Source organism: Pieris napi, chromosome 22 (assembly GCF_905475465.1).
Source record: "Pieris napi chromosome 22, ilPieNapi1.2, whole genome shotgun sequence".
Lineage (NCBI taxonomy): Eukaryota > Metazoa > Arthropoda > Insecta > Lepidoptera > Pieridae > Pieris > Pieris napi.
This window is the reverse complement of record NC_062255.1, coordinates 7,638,234-7,654,242: the sequence shown is the minus strand read 5'-3', so window position 1 is coordinate 7,654,242 and position 16,009 is coordinate 7,638,234. Positions and strand designations below refer to the sequence as shown.

The 16,009-nt window shown below is 32.6% G+C and overlaps 1 protein-coding gene across 4 annotated transcripts in view; it reads right to left on the bottom strand.

Annotated features, from left to right (window-relative positions):
* The window catches only part of LOC125061005 (protein 5NUC-like), a 28,585-nt gene extending 12,778 nt beyond the window's left edge, over positions 1-15,807 (bottom strand). For all 4 annotated transcript variants that reach the window (XM_047666140.1, XM_047666142.1, XM_047666141.1 and 1 more), the window contains exons 1-2: positions 15,703-15,807; positions 772-989 (exon numbers count right to left, since the gene is read on the bottom strand). In XM_047666140.1, coding sequence (XP_047522096.1) covers positions 772-989; positions 15,703-15,705 — 221 coding nt within the window. In that variant the 5' untranslated portion in view covers positions 15,706-15,807. The remainder of the gene's footprint in view (positions 1-771; positions 990-15,702) is intronic.
* Positions 15,808-16,009: the final 202 nt, after the last annotated feature.

Genomic DNA, 16,009 nt, shown 5'->3' with positions numbered 1-16,009 from the left:
TTGTGCGCCGCCACTAACACGACATTCAGGAATGAAGAGAGCAACTGAAGAAGACATAGGGAACATAATTAGTCTCAAATATTATTCTTAAAGTACTAGACTATCTTATAAATAGATTTCTATATTTGTAATAAACCTCTACTAAAATATATATTAGATATTAGACCAGTTCAAATAGTGTAATATAGTGATTTTTAATATTTGTCTTCAGCAACACGTCAAAGCTTATAAAAAGCAGTTAATAGACTTGTTAATTTTGCGGTTTGCGATGTTATTACCATATTAGATGTATGTCAATGTGCGCATACTTTAAACGCGTATCTATTTATAATCAACATTTACATCAATACCTATCTACCAGAATTGTTGTTTCGGGAATCGAAACGAGGACCGCGTAGTTCAATATTTATATTATAGTTTTTAAACCCTATACTATTAAAACATACAGTTTTCATAAGATATTTTATATTTCATGAGTTCACGATATTTTTTCACTATCGTGAAATTACAAAAACATCTGCTGGCTGAGTTTTTAATTAAAGTTCACAGATGTAATCTATTTATCTCTTAGAAAAAATCTATTTATTTATATAGATAGAATAGATATATAGAATCTATTTAGATATATCTTCGATAAAGAATCATTGATAAAAATAAATTAATGGCTATAATTAAATTGGCGTCCTTTGTTAAAATATGCTTGCATCTAGCAATTATCTAGCAATGTAGATTGTTTTATATTGATGAAACTAAATGTAGATATATACTAACACATGGGCAACCCTAGGGAACCCTCCATAGCACTTCCCAGCATCTCTATCAGCAGTAGTACAGGCTCCACTCAACTGTGAAGTCTGCTCAAAGCGAGCGTGCATGTCATTGTTGTGAAGTATCAAGAGTTCGAATGTGCCATCGTTACTTGGCGATTTCACTATGCTACTCGATGATAGGGCTATCACGGCGATCACCGTTGTCAGAAGCAGTATTGCCTGAAATGAGAATAAAATATGTATAAGTCTTTGGAGAGATTTATTATAAAAGGATACTAATTACTAGCTGCCCCCGCGAACTTCGTTTCTCCTTAATGTGATTTTACTTAGCCTACCTTTTTAGTATATACCAACATGGAACATTTTGCTATGCTACCCTTGAGACTGTTCGGTTTTCCGGAATGAAAACTTTTTAGGTTTTTCTGTGATTTTTCTGTATATAAACCTCAGAGTTCAAGATCTTAACTAACAAATAAAAAATAGTGGTTTAGGGAGGGTAGATGAAAGTTAAGGGTTGTATGTATTTTTGTATACTCTATCATAAAAAAATTAAAACAAAAAAAAATGTCTAAAAAATAAAATTTGGGGTGGACAGCCCTTATCACTTAGGGGTTTGAAAGATAGATATATAGTAGCCAATTCTCAAACTTACTAAATATGCATAAACAAAATTCATAAGGATTGGTCGAGCCGTTTCGGAGGAGTATGGGAACGAACATTGTGACACGAGAATTTTATATATATAGAGCGCTGACCCTTGTAAATTACGTTTTTTTATTGATACCGCCGCACATACACTCGTCAGAGGTATTGTCAGAGGACTCGCAGGTACACTACCGGCCTTTTATTAATTGGTACGCTCTTTTCCTGAGTCCCTAAGTCGAATTGGTTCGAAAGTACATCGGTAGGACACATAGTGGTGGTAAATCCTCATTCATTGGAAAAAATCCTAGTAAAATTAAAAGCTTTTGAAATTGGATGTTGCCTTTTCGTGGAATATAAGCTTCAAATAGATACTGAACATTTTTCCTTAATTAGTTTCCAAATGAAAATGTGCATTATTAATTAAAGCCTTACAGTTCTTTTTTAATAGGATCGGCAGTTGAGTGAAATAAAGCCATGTGAATGTCGGCATTGTTTCATTGTAGCATTGATTTTACAAAGAGTGGGCCGATTTACCGCTAATGTACAGTATTAACAAATTACACACACTATGATAAGTTTAGATGTGTTGTTCTGCTACAAAAATAAATAAATCAGTGGCGCTACAACCTTTTTAGATCTAATCTAATAGGCAAGTAGGTGATCAGCCTCCTGTGCCTGATACACGCCGTCGACTTTTTGGGTCTAAGGCAAGCCGGTTTCTTCACGATGTTTTCCTTCACCGTTCGAATGAATGTTAAATGTACTTAATAATGAAAGTCCATTGGTGCACAGCCGGGGATCGAACCTACGACCTCAGGGATGAGTCGCACGCTTAAGCCACTAGGCCAACACAGCTCAGCTATACCTACAGTTTATTTCAGCTGAACACATATAATGTATTGCTTGTTTTAGTTACAAATAACACAAGTGTTGCGTAAGACCTTAGACATATAGATTTTAATATTTTCCTTACAATGATGTAAAAAAAAGGTATTTATTTAAGCTTTCATTTGTCGTCCATTATTCCAGAAAAGGTATATCATAAATCGATCTTAATCTAATAGTATTGTATGTGATTCTCGAGTCATGAGAGAGTCATTACAAAGCTTTCTTTAAATGGGGCAAACGGGCAGGAGTTTTGTTGTTAAGTGATACCGCACATGGACACTCATATTGCTAGAAGGCTCGCTAGTACGCTGCCAGCCTTTTAATAATTGATACGCTCTTTTCTTGTAGAAATCGAATTGGTTCGGGAAATTTTACGATGCGCGTACCTGAGACACAAAGTTGTCAGTGTGATTATAGCGTGCGCGAGCGAGATGGGAATAAGACAATCTACAAGTAAAAAGAAATAGAATATGTGTGAAGTTAGCAGCTATGCCAAGAATTTTGAATGACCATAAGGACATTTACCTTTTAAACAAATAAAGAAGTCTTAATTATTTTTTCAAAGAAATTTAGCAATGCTTTTTCACAAAGACCTATTGTTACTTAGTTAAAAGGTTATGAAACATACCAAGTTATTAAATTGAATGAATAATATAATAAAATAATAATAATAACTGTTATTAATATTAATTAATAATTGAATAATGTACTAAATATTAAATATTATTAAATTGTTTACGTTAAATATTAATTATTAATGAATTATATTTTTTTTAAATAAAGAAAGCCAAAGAAGTATAACTTCTTACGCGCGTACATAAGTACGCGCACCCTTTTTTTTAAGTATCGTGAGGTGCGATTAAAATATATGATTATATATTGTGAAATCTCTTAACTCAGATTTTACCTAAATCACACTCGATATATGTATTTAAGTGTCTACAAGTTGGCGTAAATGTTTAAACTTTAGGTGGTAAAATTTTATGAAAATCGTACTTAAATCACTGAACTGTTTAATATTACATGAATATTTATCGCGCTCGCAATTTTTCCAGAGAATTTTACGTCGCGCTAAAACATTTTCCACGCGTCATATTAAGGTTTAAGATTATCAAGTACCTACAGTGCTTATGCATTTAAATTTTCAAATGCAGCTTTAAAATTGATTTCCACAGTTTTAGTTTTAAGCAAAGTTAGTCGTATCACAACTCGCCTGGTCACTGGGTGCTCTGGTAGTCTATGGGTAAGATTCAGAGTTTAGACTATGACAAATTATTCAGAGACGTTATAAGATGGTCGAAGTCTACACCAATTCCTGCTCAAGACATATTTCATTATCGTATTCATTGCTCTTGTCAAATCATGTCATCTGGTTTCTATTGTTTTTGGTATGATTGAGAAGAATTTTTTTTAATAATCTGTGAAACCTTTTAAAAAATAATAATGCTAAACGCTAATGCGTCATTATTTTTTATAAAGTTAATTAATATTGCAAATTCATTTTAGTATCATATGAAACTGTTAGGAACATCAATTTAAAAGTGTAAAGCTGTAAGGAGAAGATATTTTTAAACTCAAAAGTAGTCCAGATAAATAATAGTAAACTACTTATTAACTGTAAATAATGTAAAATTATATTTGCGTAATGTGTCAATTATTATCTGTATTTCTATTTAATTTTTCTGTAGGTAGTTTCAGAACGTTAATCAAACTAAATCTAGTTTCAAGAACTCTCAAACATTGCAAATGTATTTCTTTCTGAATAAAGTTTGACATATTTGACAGCGCTCAAGACGAGATTGTGAATTTATATGTGGACCTTAGTCTCGCGTAAGTCGTATCGTAATTGGCGTAAACTACGCAAACTTAGTTTGACTTCTAGATTTTGACTTACGGGAGTTCACACAAAGTCTCGTTTCTAAATGTCACCTTAAGTTTGGCTTTTGTATATCAAAATGTATTTTAGAAACGTTATTACTATTATATATCTATTTTGTTAGAATACAATAATGTTAGTGAGATTTTAAAATAAACATTTTATTCAAAAACAGTTCTTTGTTCAATTTAATATAAAATAAATTGTAGTCGACAAAATATTATTGTTTTATTATGCGTATATTAATATTAATCCAGTACACTTTATCTAAATAATATCTCATTAACACATTTGATTAGATAAACGCGAAATAGTATGTTTCTCTTCTATCTTATGAAGGTAACAACTAAGCGACTATATATTTAGGTCGAAATTAAAAATATACGCTATGTATTCTATTAATTTACCGCTATTGTGGCTTAGTGGTAAAGGCATGGTGTATATTCTGAGGTCTTAGTTCCAATTCACGGTGAAAGAATTACGGGTTCATCAGCATACGGCAATCAGGCACTACAACCTCTTTAGATTAAGTTAGATTCTAGTCGTAGTAGTAGTAGTTCAAGTAGGTTATCAGCCTCCTGTGCCTGACACCCCTTTTTCTGGGTCTAATGCTAGCCGGTTTCGTTCGAATGTTAAATACGCATATAGAAAGTCCATTGGTGCAGAGTCGGTGATCGAACCTACGACCTCATGAGAGTCGCACGCTGTAGCCAACACTGCTACATACACACGTTAATTGCCTCAAAAAAGGATTAAAACAAACGCAGAAATGTATTTAGCCTAGGCCCATTTGGGAGGTTAAGGGCCTTCTTACTTCTCTATAATAAAATATTATTGCACTACAAAATCATTCATCCAATACTTGGTTGGAATTTTAATTAAGGTGTAGATTGTCAATCAATTAGATTAGTCGATACCCGATAGCCATGTTCGCTTTGAGCAGGAAAACAGTCGGCGCAAGACGTGCTCGTAAACTATCTCATTTTTATTCTTAAAGTGTATTTTCTTTCGTGACATGTATATTGTAAGCGAAGTTCCATTGACTGCAGCGTTCTATGATTTATGAATTTTTCATATTTCGAACGCTGTAGGTTCAGTTTGAGATTGACATTTCCTTAACTGACAGTTGACATTATTTTTTTATTTATCATGATTTCTGATCTGTGCGTAACCTGATTAGCTCGAGACTTTTCCAATAGAAAATTATCAAACCTTGGGTAATAATCGTGGTTTATATGTCAATTATTAATGGGATTAAAATTATCTCACAATACATGCATAATACGCATGTAGATAAAGACATATATTGTTACAAATTGATTGAATTTGTTACGAATGCTCAATTATTGATTTTAAATTATCAGTGTTAATCGCAGATTTGATATCCACTACGTCATCAATCATACAATACTCGTAACATAGTATATGCCATAAAATTTCTTGTTTTTACACGGGGCCATAAAGCTGATTTTATACAGTGTAAACTCTTTATAACGTCATTCGTTACACCGACAAAATCTCTATAACGTAAATTGAGTTAAATTTATTTGGTTTAACCCAAAACCCATACATTAATTCTTCCCTCACTATAATGAAACCTCTCTATAACGAATATAAATGCTCGCCCTTGAAATTCGTTATAAAGTGTTTACACTACACTTGCCATATATTCCAAACTTAACAAAATAAACTACAATTGAAAACCCCAAAAAGAAAACATACTACTAATATTGGTGTACTTTTATCTATATATATAAAAATGAAACCCGTTTTTCGTTGTCACGACATAACATGAAAACGGCTTGACCGATTTGTCTGTTTTTTTTTTATAATATCCCTTGAAGTACGAGGATGGTTCTTACGGAGAGAAAAATTAAAAAAAAATGAGTGAAAAAGTCTAAAAACAACATTTTTCTATATTCCCATACAAAATATTCGTAATAATACTTAAAAGTCAATTTGAACTTTAATACCATATCATAAAGTTCAAATGTTAGTGGAGGGGTTCCGGGAAGGTAAATTTTTATTTTTTGACATAATGTATTTGTTGTCTTATCAACTTTCTTTTTTTTATCTTACTTCTTCGAATAGCAGAATAAGTATTTAAAAAAAATAAAGAATCGACTGTTAGGCGGTACGATGTTCGCCAGGCCAGCTAGTTATTTATAAAATTCTAAATTAACGATATGATAATACTTTCAACGTAATACCAGGATGAAATAATTAAAAACAACATATTTTTCATATTAAATACAAGCGGAAGAGAATAAAAAGGTTGAAGTGTTCGTTGAAGCTAATTTCTGGGAAATGTGACAGAAACTAGGTCACCTAGAAGTCTGGGTAAGACGCATCGATCTTGTCTCCCGGCTGTAGTGTGGGAATCTTAGGAATCAATACACGTAGGTAGAAAACTGTATCGGTCTTCGGATAGCGCGAGTAAGATATGTATATTCTGTGCAAGATTTAGAGTCCAGTTAATGTTATTCTCATTTTCACGACTTATATTTCGTTTAGTTCAAGGGGAAAATGTTTTTATATCTTAATTTAGTCAATTGCTATTTCACTAGAAATTACTAAACTAAATTTGAACAAGTCATAAATTATAATCTACATTAATGTCTACTAGTCTGACCACAGATGATGGAAAGCACGTTATTAATAATGGGATAAATTCGCGTCATTGCCCGTTTTATTTTTATGTAAATATATATTCACTTTATATTATATTTGCGAACTAAGTGTTCTATACTTTTATATTATTGTAATGTTTCTTAAAAATAAAATAAATCAGTAGCGCTACAACCTCTTTAGGTCTTAGCTTCAGATTTCTGTATCTGTTTCATGGTCATTTTTAAATCTAATAGGCAAGTAGGTGATCAGGCTCCAATGCTGACACACGCCGTCGACTTTCTGGGTCTAAGATATGTCGGTTTCCTCACGATGTTTTCCTTCACCGTTCGAGCAAATATTAAATGCGTACATAGAAAGAAAGTCGATTGGTGCACAGCCGAAGATCGAACCTACGACCTCAGGTATGAGAGTCGCACGTTGAAGCCACTAGGCCAACACTGCTCCGTTTCTTACTTAATATAAAAGATATTTTTGTATATTAGACATAAAAATATAAACTCGAAAGTATTTGACCGATTTGTAAAATAAGTGTTGAGAAATGTAAACCGGAATAGGCCGCTTTTAAATAAAATAAATTGCTGTTTATGTACTTTTTTTTATGTAACAGGGCTCCCCTGTTAAGTGACACTCACATTGCCGAAAGGCTCACGAGTGCGTTGCCTTTACTGTAACTTAGTTAAGCTGGTAATTGGTATGTGGTTAATTTGGGTGAATATTCAGGTAACATAATAATAAAGTAATTGAGCCTACACAGACACATGCCTAGGCTATTGCTTATTGTGAAGTATAGTTCATTAAAAATACTTGAGTCTAGCCTTTTTTTACACGCTTTATATTAGCTTAACCTGTATGTACCTATGTATGTATGTAACCGACTCCTTCGGACTCGATTTTGACCCACATTAAACGGACAGATTTAATTCAAACTTTGTACACTTATAAAGAATCAGCGACAATATAATAATTTCATAGGTTTATCTCGAAAAAACAATGAAATTTTTTTTAAGTCCACTAAGCAATACGATTAAATTTAGACAACACGTATTGCTGCTAGGACTAAAAAGTGGAAAATAAATATAGTTAAAAAAAACTAAAAAACACGCTTTTAAAGCACATCAAACTAAAAAGTGAAAAATAATTCCTAATTTAGGCTGAAAATGGTAATGAACAAAAAATACTGGTATTATTATGAAAAAGCGTGGTGCGCTCTGTGCCATATTTTTCGTCTATCGAGCAACTTAAACTATATTTATTTTCCATTTTAGTACCTAGAAATTGCTTGATACAGATGTGAACCCATTGTGTAATGAGGTATCGCGGAGATTAGTCAGAAGGTCACATTTCATTGAGTAGTTTTTTATAACCTCAATTTTCACTAAAAAATTAAGCTCAAGATTTTTTTTTTATATTTTCACCTGGCTAAATGCTTGTTGTAAAGCCCGCAAATTGTCGGGATATCTTTAAAATTTGAAACATTAATTTGTTTTTATTTAATATTTTACTTTATTTTACCTCTTTACCTGTTATGATTTTGATAATATTAAGCCTTTTGATTAGCGTTAAACACTAACAATTTTTAAGTAGGTATAAATTGCTTTGCACATAGAATTCTATGAGTCAAAAGTAAAAAATCATTTATTCACATAGGTAACACAATGTATACTTATGAACGTCAAAAAAGAAATATACATTAAACCCTTCAAATTTTACATTTACTGCCAGTTCTCAAATCAAGGGCGTAGAAAGGAAGAGAAAAACTGGTAATGAGGGTCTAAATCTGTCTATCGTCTGATACTATTTGTTAAAAAACTTAATAATATTCTCTTTCTGAGTCAAGATTTTGCGCGAAAAATGACTTTCGATTATTAGAGTTCATACAAGAGCCACACTTAGCCTTATGTCTCGTCTCTAAAACTTATTAAGAGTTATTATTTACGTATTATTATTAGAGCAGTGTTGGCCTAGTGGCTTCAGCGTGCGACTCTCCTACCTGAGGTCGTAGGTTTAGTCCCCGGCTGTGCACCAATGGACTTTCTTTCCATGTACGCATTTAACATTTGCTCGAACGGTGAAGGAAAACATCGTGAGAAAATCGACATGTCTTAGACCCAAAAAGACGACGGCGTGTATGGCACTGGAGGCTGATCACCTACTTGCCTATTAGATTTAAAAATGATCATGAAACATATTTAGAAATCTGAGGCAAAGAGGTTGTAAAGCCACTGAATTATATATTATTTATAGCCCTTTTTGGTGTAAATTTTGTAATTGAAAAGTAATGGAAACAAATGGAAAATATATATTTATCTAGTTATATATTCTAAGCATACAACCTTGTACAAAAAATGGCCTCAAACAATTAGATGGCCGATCGTCTCGTTTGATCGATGACCATGAATTCGATCAATAAAAACTGCACTCGCGGACCGGTTTAGCTGACGTAGCGAGAATTTACAACTTTGATTTTAACCTATGACAAAATTCAAACCTCTATTTAGGCGAAATTTTTATTGCTAAACATGAACGTAAATATAATTCAAAATGGTAACCGCGTTTTATTTCAATATATACGTTATTAAAAAATATGTAACTGATTAGCGAAATAGGTAATTTTTTTAAATGTCAGTAGTAATTGATTCCAGCCTTGCGATTCTGTAACTCACTTTTCGAACTCGCACAGCGGTTTTCGCAGCGGCGGTCGCTCTCAAATCAGTCGTGAAGTAGTAATTTTACGATTTGGCATTCTGATAAACAATAAACTACAAGACTACTTATCTCACGACTGATTTGAGAGCGACCGCCACTGCGAAAACCGCTGTGCGAGTTCGAAAAGTGAGTTACAGAATCGCAAGGCTGTAATCAACGAAATTATTTTTTTCTTAATTATATTGTTTATAATTGCATTTTAAATGATTTTCAATATTATTCATAGAACCGCATCCGTTCAGGTTCCTTTAATGTTCTTTTGTAAGTCTTCTGGCCTAGTTATTGATTGAGATTGAAATCACAAACTGCGCACTAACTTGCCTCTAATGATAAATATCGTATAATGCAGTACTATTCTTCATCAAAACCTCCACCGGGTAACAGCCGCGCGACACTTCACAATTAAGACAATTGGGGCCGGACCTGGTTTGATTGATGTATCTTATCTAAACATAAGTAAAACACACGGCTGGCAGAATGAGGAAAATTGTTACAACCTCCACCGAGTTTTTTTTTTATTACTTTTCCTTTGCTCAGAATTATACATTTCACACACAAAGCTTGTGTCCAAAAGTATAAAGTCTCTTCTTTATCAAAAACTAACCAAACGTATTAATCGCAAATAGTTGACTTGTTTTCATTGAAAACAATGTTAAATATTCATATTGTTATTGAAAGTTCGCAGAAAGTAATTAAAACGTAATGAAACTCTGAGAAAATTCATTGGAAAGGCCGAGGTTGTAATAAAGTTGTACTATTTTATTTGATTCTTAGAATTTTAAGAAATTCTAAATTCAAAATTACAATATAATTTAATTCCAAAGCTTTACGTTATATACCTATTACGATTTTCGGCGAAACTCTACCTACTGTGTTCATCAATATGATCCTTCAGCAGCCGTCTACGCTCATGTAAACGCCCTAGGGCCTAGTGCTATTGAATTGCCTCATTTATGAGCGTATTAAAAGCAAAAGCGTATTATAAGCTGATATAAAAAGCTCAGGTATGGACCGTGCATTGTATTAATTTCAACTCCACATGACAATAATGAATACATTTTTGCGAAGGCTTTGTCATTACACAAATTGAAATATGAAATGCATAAAAGGCATACGTAATATCAAAACAGGCTTCCCGTAATGCTGTACTGTTTAATACAATACCGGATGATAATATAACTTTGGCATTATATGTAGTTTTGTTTTTAATTTGAAAAGTTTAATAGTTGTGACATTGTTCAGATGTTTTTGGAATCATCATACATAGGTTTCAATAATTCGCTATCTTTTTAAGGGAATAGTTTTATTATCATAAAACATAAAATTAACTCGTTAAAGTGGTGCTACAACCTATTTAGGTCTGGGCCTCAGATTTTGGTATATGTTTCATGATCATTTGTCAATCTAATAGTGGTGATCAGCCACTCTTGCCATCGACTTTTTGGTTCTAAAACGCTTTCCTCACAATGTTTTCTTTCACCGTTCGAGCGAATGTTAAATACGCACATAGAAATAAAGTCCATTTTAAAAGCCGGGGACCGAACCTACGACCTCAGGTATGAGAATCGCACGTTGAAGTCGCTAAGCCAACACTGCTCTAGTAGTGATAATACAGGACTATGACTCGACTCTCCATGTACTCTGTTACTCAAGTAACCGTGTGACAACTAATCGTAAAACCACCTTGTAGTAAGTACTTACATGACCCCATCAAAGAGGACCTCGGGCTCGCTTTCAGTTTCAACCAGGACTATATAGCCATATGGCGTCGACAAAGTGTGGACTACATAGGTGGCATGGTTCCCCCATCTCCTTTTTTTTGACAGAAATATCGCTGTTGGCCTTAAGGGCCTTTATAGCTCAGCTCGGGCTGTTTTGGTGAGCGTAGCTCGGCCTGAATGGACGTTTTTCCCGCGGCTAGCGCAAGGGCGTCTCCTGTGAGCTCGGCTTGGGCCGTCGCGGGGTGGTCAATCGCCTATGCAAGGACGGAATAACCATTTCCTCCTCTCCCCTCCCCTTATATCTCTCAAAAGGGTTCATATGCTGCGCTCTCTCTCTCTCTTTCTACACACTGCTTCTGTAGCGTTATTTGCTCGCAAAAGGAGCTAACCGTGACTCCCGTATATCAAAACCGCACCTCCAGACGTTTTTGATATACTTTGTTTTGGAAGACTCCTGGTCTTATTAGGCGACCTTCGTTTCTGAATATTACCAAAGACACTAATTAAATTGAATTGAAACTTAATAGTTTATTTGTTCATGATCAAAAATCTACAGACTGTAAAATGATTATAGTAAAAAATTTACAGCTGATAACCCATTGAATTTGATAATTAAACAAATGATTTCAGTAAAGTAAATTCTATGATTAAATACAAAATTGCAAGATATAATATTGGTCATTCTCCATGCTCTGCTGCAGTTGCTGATAACATGAATTAAATGAGAAATAAAACACAACGTTCGAGGATTTTTCACATACATTTATTGTTCTTCTAATTTTCTACGGCCATTGTGTTCATGTATGTTTATAGATTATAGTTATTACGCGCAATTATTTAGCGTGAGCATAATTTTAACAATAGATTCTCAAATTACATGAACAGATTGCTAGCCAACGATTTTTGTGTCCAAACATCGAAGCCTTTGAAACGTATTTGTCGTATCGTAACAATCTGGAGCACATATATAATATAAAATCTATTAATAAAGTATCTTCCATGTTAAGAGGTAAAAGTAAATAAATTAAAAAACTTGTCTTCATGTAGTAATATATAGATACTGTATATAGTCTAGAGAACGACAACCTAACTTAACCTTGTCTACAAGGCGTACCTATAAAATAGAAATTGAAAACAAAATTTTTCAAGGTCATAAGAAAAATGCATATTTTGATACGCAATTAGAATTCAAGAGTTCAAAGTCCTTTTGGATTGTTAAAGAAAATTAAGGAAAAATTACAATTTAATCACACTATCAGTACTGCATTAATATATAAAAAACTTTTTGTCTACTCAAGTTTCATAGACAAGGGGGTTGTAGAGGCGCAATTACCATCACTCCTCTCGCCTCACAACCCACCAAAGGCGATCCGCAAAAATGAACTTAATATATTTAAAGGAAAAATTCTACGAATGACTAGGCGGTATGGTCGAAAAAAACAGCATGCGATCCGATCAGGAATTGAACACCAGTCCTTTTACAGCCACAATTATCCTCACATTGAAGGTAAATGATAATAACAAATATTCTAGTATTGTTATATTCATAATATTAATTATAAATATAACACAATACTAGAATATTTGGTTGCTGTTGGTGTACATTATACCTGGAATTCGAACGATTCCGTAAAAGTGTATTGGATTTGACATATAGAAGGCATACTAAGCGCCAAGTCTCGGATCTTACCCTAATGCTCATTCTACTGGAAAAATAATTCATACATGTCTAAGCATATATGATTTCACGAAGAATGTAATTTGTATAGTGTGAAGTTTCAAACTGAAATTGTATACTTATAGTGTTTCTAAAGAACCATGTGTCTCACTTATTGTATTGTAAAAATATGTTTCGTGCAATTACTTTAATCAAACAGCTTTTAATTATGTCAAAACGTTATATATAGTACTGTATAAATTAGTTCATTTTTAATTTAAATATTTAAAAAACAAAAAGTAACTATCTATGGTTTAGTAAAATTTAATTTTATACATATAGAAGAACGTTATTACTCTTTACGTAGGTTTTTTAAACCGTAAACGATTGCCCAGTTTGCGGTTTGATGATTTTATAATTTTATATTGAAAATAAATATTTGCATTTACAATGTTGGTACGTTGTTTGATATGCTTTAACTGGGGAATGCAATCTCGAGTCGAGATCGTTAATTCAACATATCTAGGATTGAGAATTACAATCTCGCGAGATCTCGGAATCCCAAATATTTATTAGTGATTTTGGAATAACTTCTTAAGAAGCTAAGAATATGCTTTATAATAAAAATGCTTTCTGATAAGCGTCAACTTTTGTCAGTCGCTATGTAGCAGCTGAATTGTAGCGAGATTGCATTTCCTAGCTTTAACATGGATCTTAAATCAATATAAATTAAAATAAACTGCCGAAATTTATGCGAAATCCCGCGTATTTATTTTATTCTTGATCCTTATTGACCGGACAATGTTTGTTAATACGAAAATGTATTAATAACTTATAATATAAAAAGTGACTCATAAATAAAGGTACAATATTCTTAGGTGTTTAATAAATTTTAGATCTGTGTTGTTACGTTATGGTATTAGAATATGTTCATTATAAAAAACGTTCGATATTTTTAATGAGCGACGCATGTTTTCATAAAATAGACTGATTGATGAAAAAATTCAAATAAAACGATTTTATATGGGAACATCGTATATAGGTATTATTAAAGTATCCCTAACTTTAATAATACCTACTAACTGACGTGAGACTGATCTTAAATTAAATTATAATGATTCATGTGCACTTTTTATTATTATAATTTTTTTTTCATGTATCCTTCATTAGTTTAGTTTGTTTTTTGTTCCTGTTTAGTTTCTTTTTCTTAACAACTATATGTAATACATGTATTTTTGCACTTCTTGCCTACCTATGTAATTTAATACATTTTTTTTCTTTTCTCACAGTGGTTGCGTGGAAGAGTTCGTTCGAAAGCGATAAGGCCGCCGTCCTTTACATGTAATTATGTTAAATTTTTGTATTATAAAGCAACAAAGTGTGAATAAACAAATAAATAAACATTTTCATAGACTCTAGTCACAGTATCAAATATATCTATAGTCTATACAGATTATATACATATAATCTGTCTAACTTGACGTGGCAGATTCTCGCTGACCATTGTTGTATAACACTCCAAATGTCGAGTTATAAATATATCCCAGTTATATGTTAAAGATGTTGAATAATTGCTGGAACTACTAGAATGAATTCAGGATGGCCAAGACATTTTGGGTCAGAGCTACGAGCGTATTCGTACGTATTTGCACATGGTTATATATCAATTTGCATATGTCTTATATGTATTTAATTTGGTACATATTAGTGTCTCACCGCTTATCACGTCTAGATCATTTCGTTCTAATTACTTCATTACCTTGATGTCAATTTAAATTAAGCGGCAATTTCTATGAAAACAATAAATTGTTTTAATGAATGTTGTATGTACTTAAATAAGTGGAATTTAAACTATCTTTGATGATGCCTCCAATGCAGGGTATATTATATATTTACGGCTCTTAATATAAAGTATTTGTGTACTAAACGAAAACATCGTAATTGGCAAGTCTTAGTTAAAAAAATGACGTTGAGGCGGCAAAAACATCACTTGACCATAATAAATAGAACAAGCTGTTTTGGCGGGAAATCCACAGATGAATAACAAAAAGCATTGTATAGGTGAAGTTAGCAGGTATTCAACATCACAATTCATTCCAAGACTTGTCAATGGGTGACTTGCCTATTGATTTTTTTTTGTTTATCGTTATGAGATAGTCTATTGTTTGTGTTTAATCATTTTTAGATCTATGTATACGTTATAAAACTAGAAAATTTGCATAATACGAGAACGTTCGATATTTAAATAAGCGACGCATGTTATTATGAAAAAGATTCTTTTGGCAGAATTTGAAAATGGAACTTGGCACGATAAGAGTTACCTGTTCCAACGAACCCTTGCAGTTCTCAGAATATTGGGACATTAGCACCAAAACCATTTTGTTCGTAGTTTTTACCGCGTGTTTAAATATATTGTCTACATTTATGAAGTCATGTTATATAATTTGATTACTTTAAATCATAACTGTTTTGCTGAGCGTAACAAATACACGTTTGAAGAAATATTCAACGTGACAAAATTTTATGAAATTATTGTTATCTTTATTAGGTTTGGGATTTGATTATTATTATCTAAATTGTATTGATTAAGTTTTTTAAAAAAATCGTGGGACTTTTGCGTTTGTAGTGATTTTAATTTTCCAACTCTAGAACGCTGACTAAACCAAATTTATTTTTAACAATTTCTAGACTTTAAGGTAAAGTATTTTATAAGCACTAACCTTCAATATGACGCCCGAAACATACATTCATAAATATAGTTATGTTATTAAATCACTTGTATATAGAAAACTGAATATGATAACTTACCATTGCTTTTCTCTGCACACTATTAATTAAAAGAAAAATGTAAAACGTCTGCCCTGATTGGCGGCCGGCACGCGACTGCCGGTGTTTCAGGTAACTTGCTATGAAAACAAGTGCGCATGCGCATCTGATAATATTGATAACGATAAAAAAAAATATGATTTGGGAGGCGAATACAAATTGTTCTATAATTTGTATAATCTAATGTCGCTTCAGCCTTAATAGTCTTGGCGACAGATATCTCTGACATTCATCATTATTGTTTATGGTCAAGTTAGACTATCAGACTTATAACGAAGAATCTATTGCC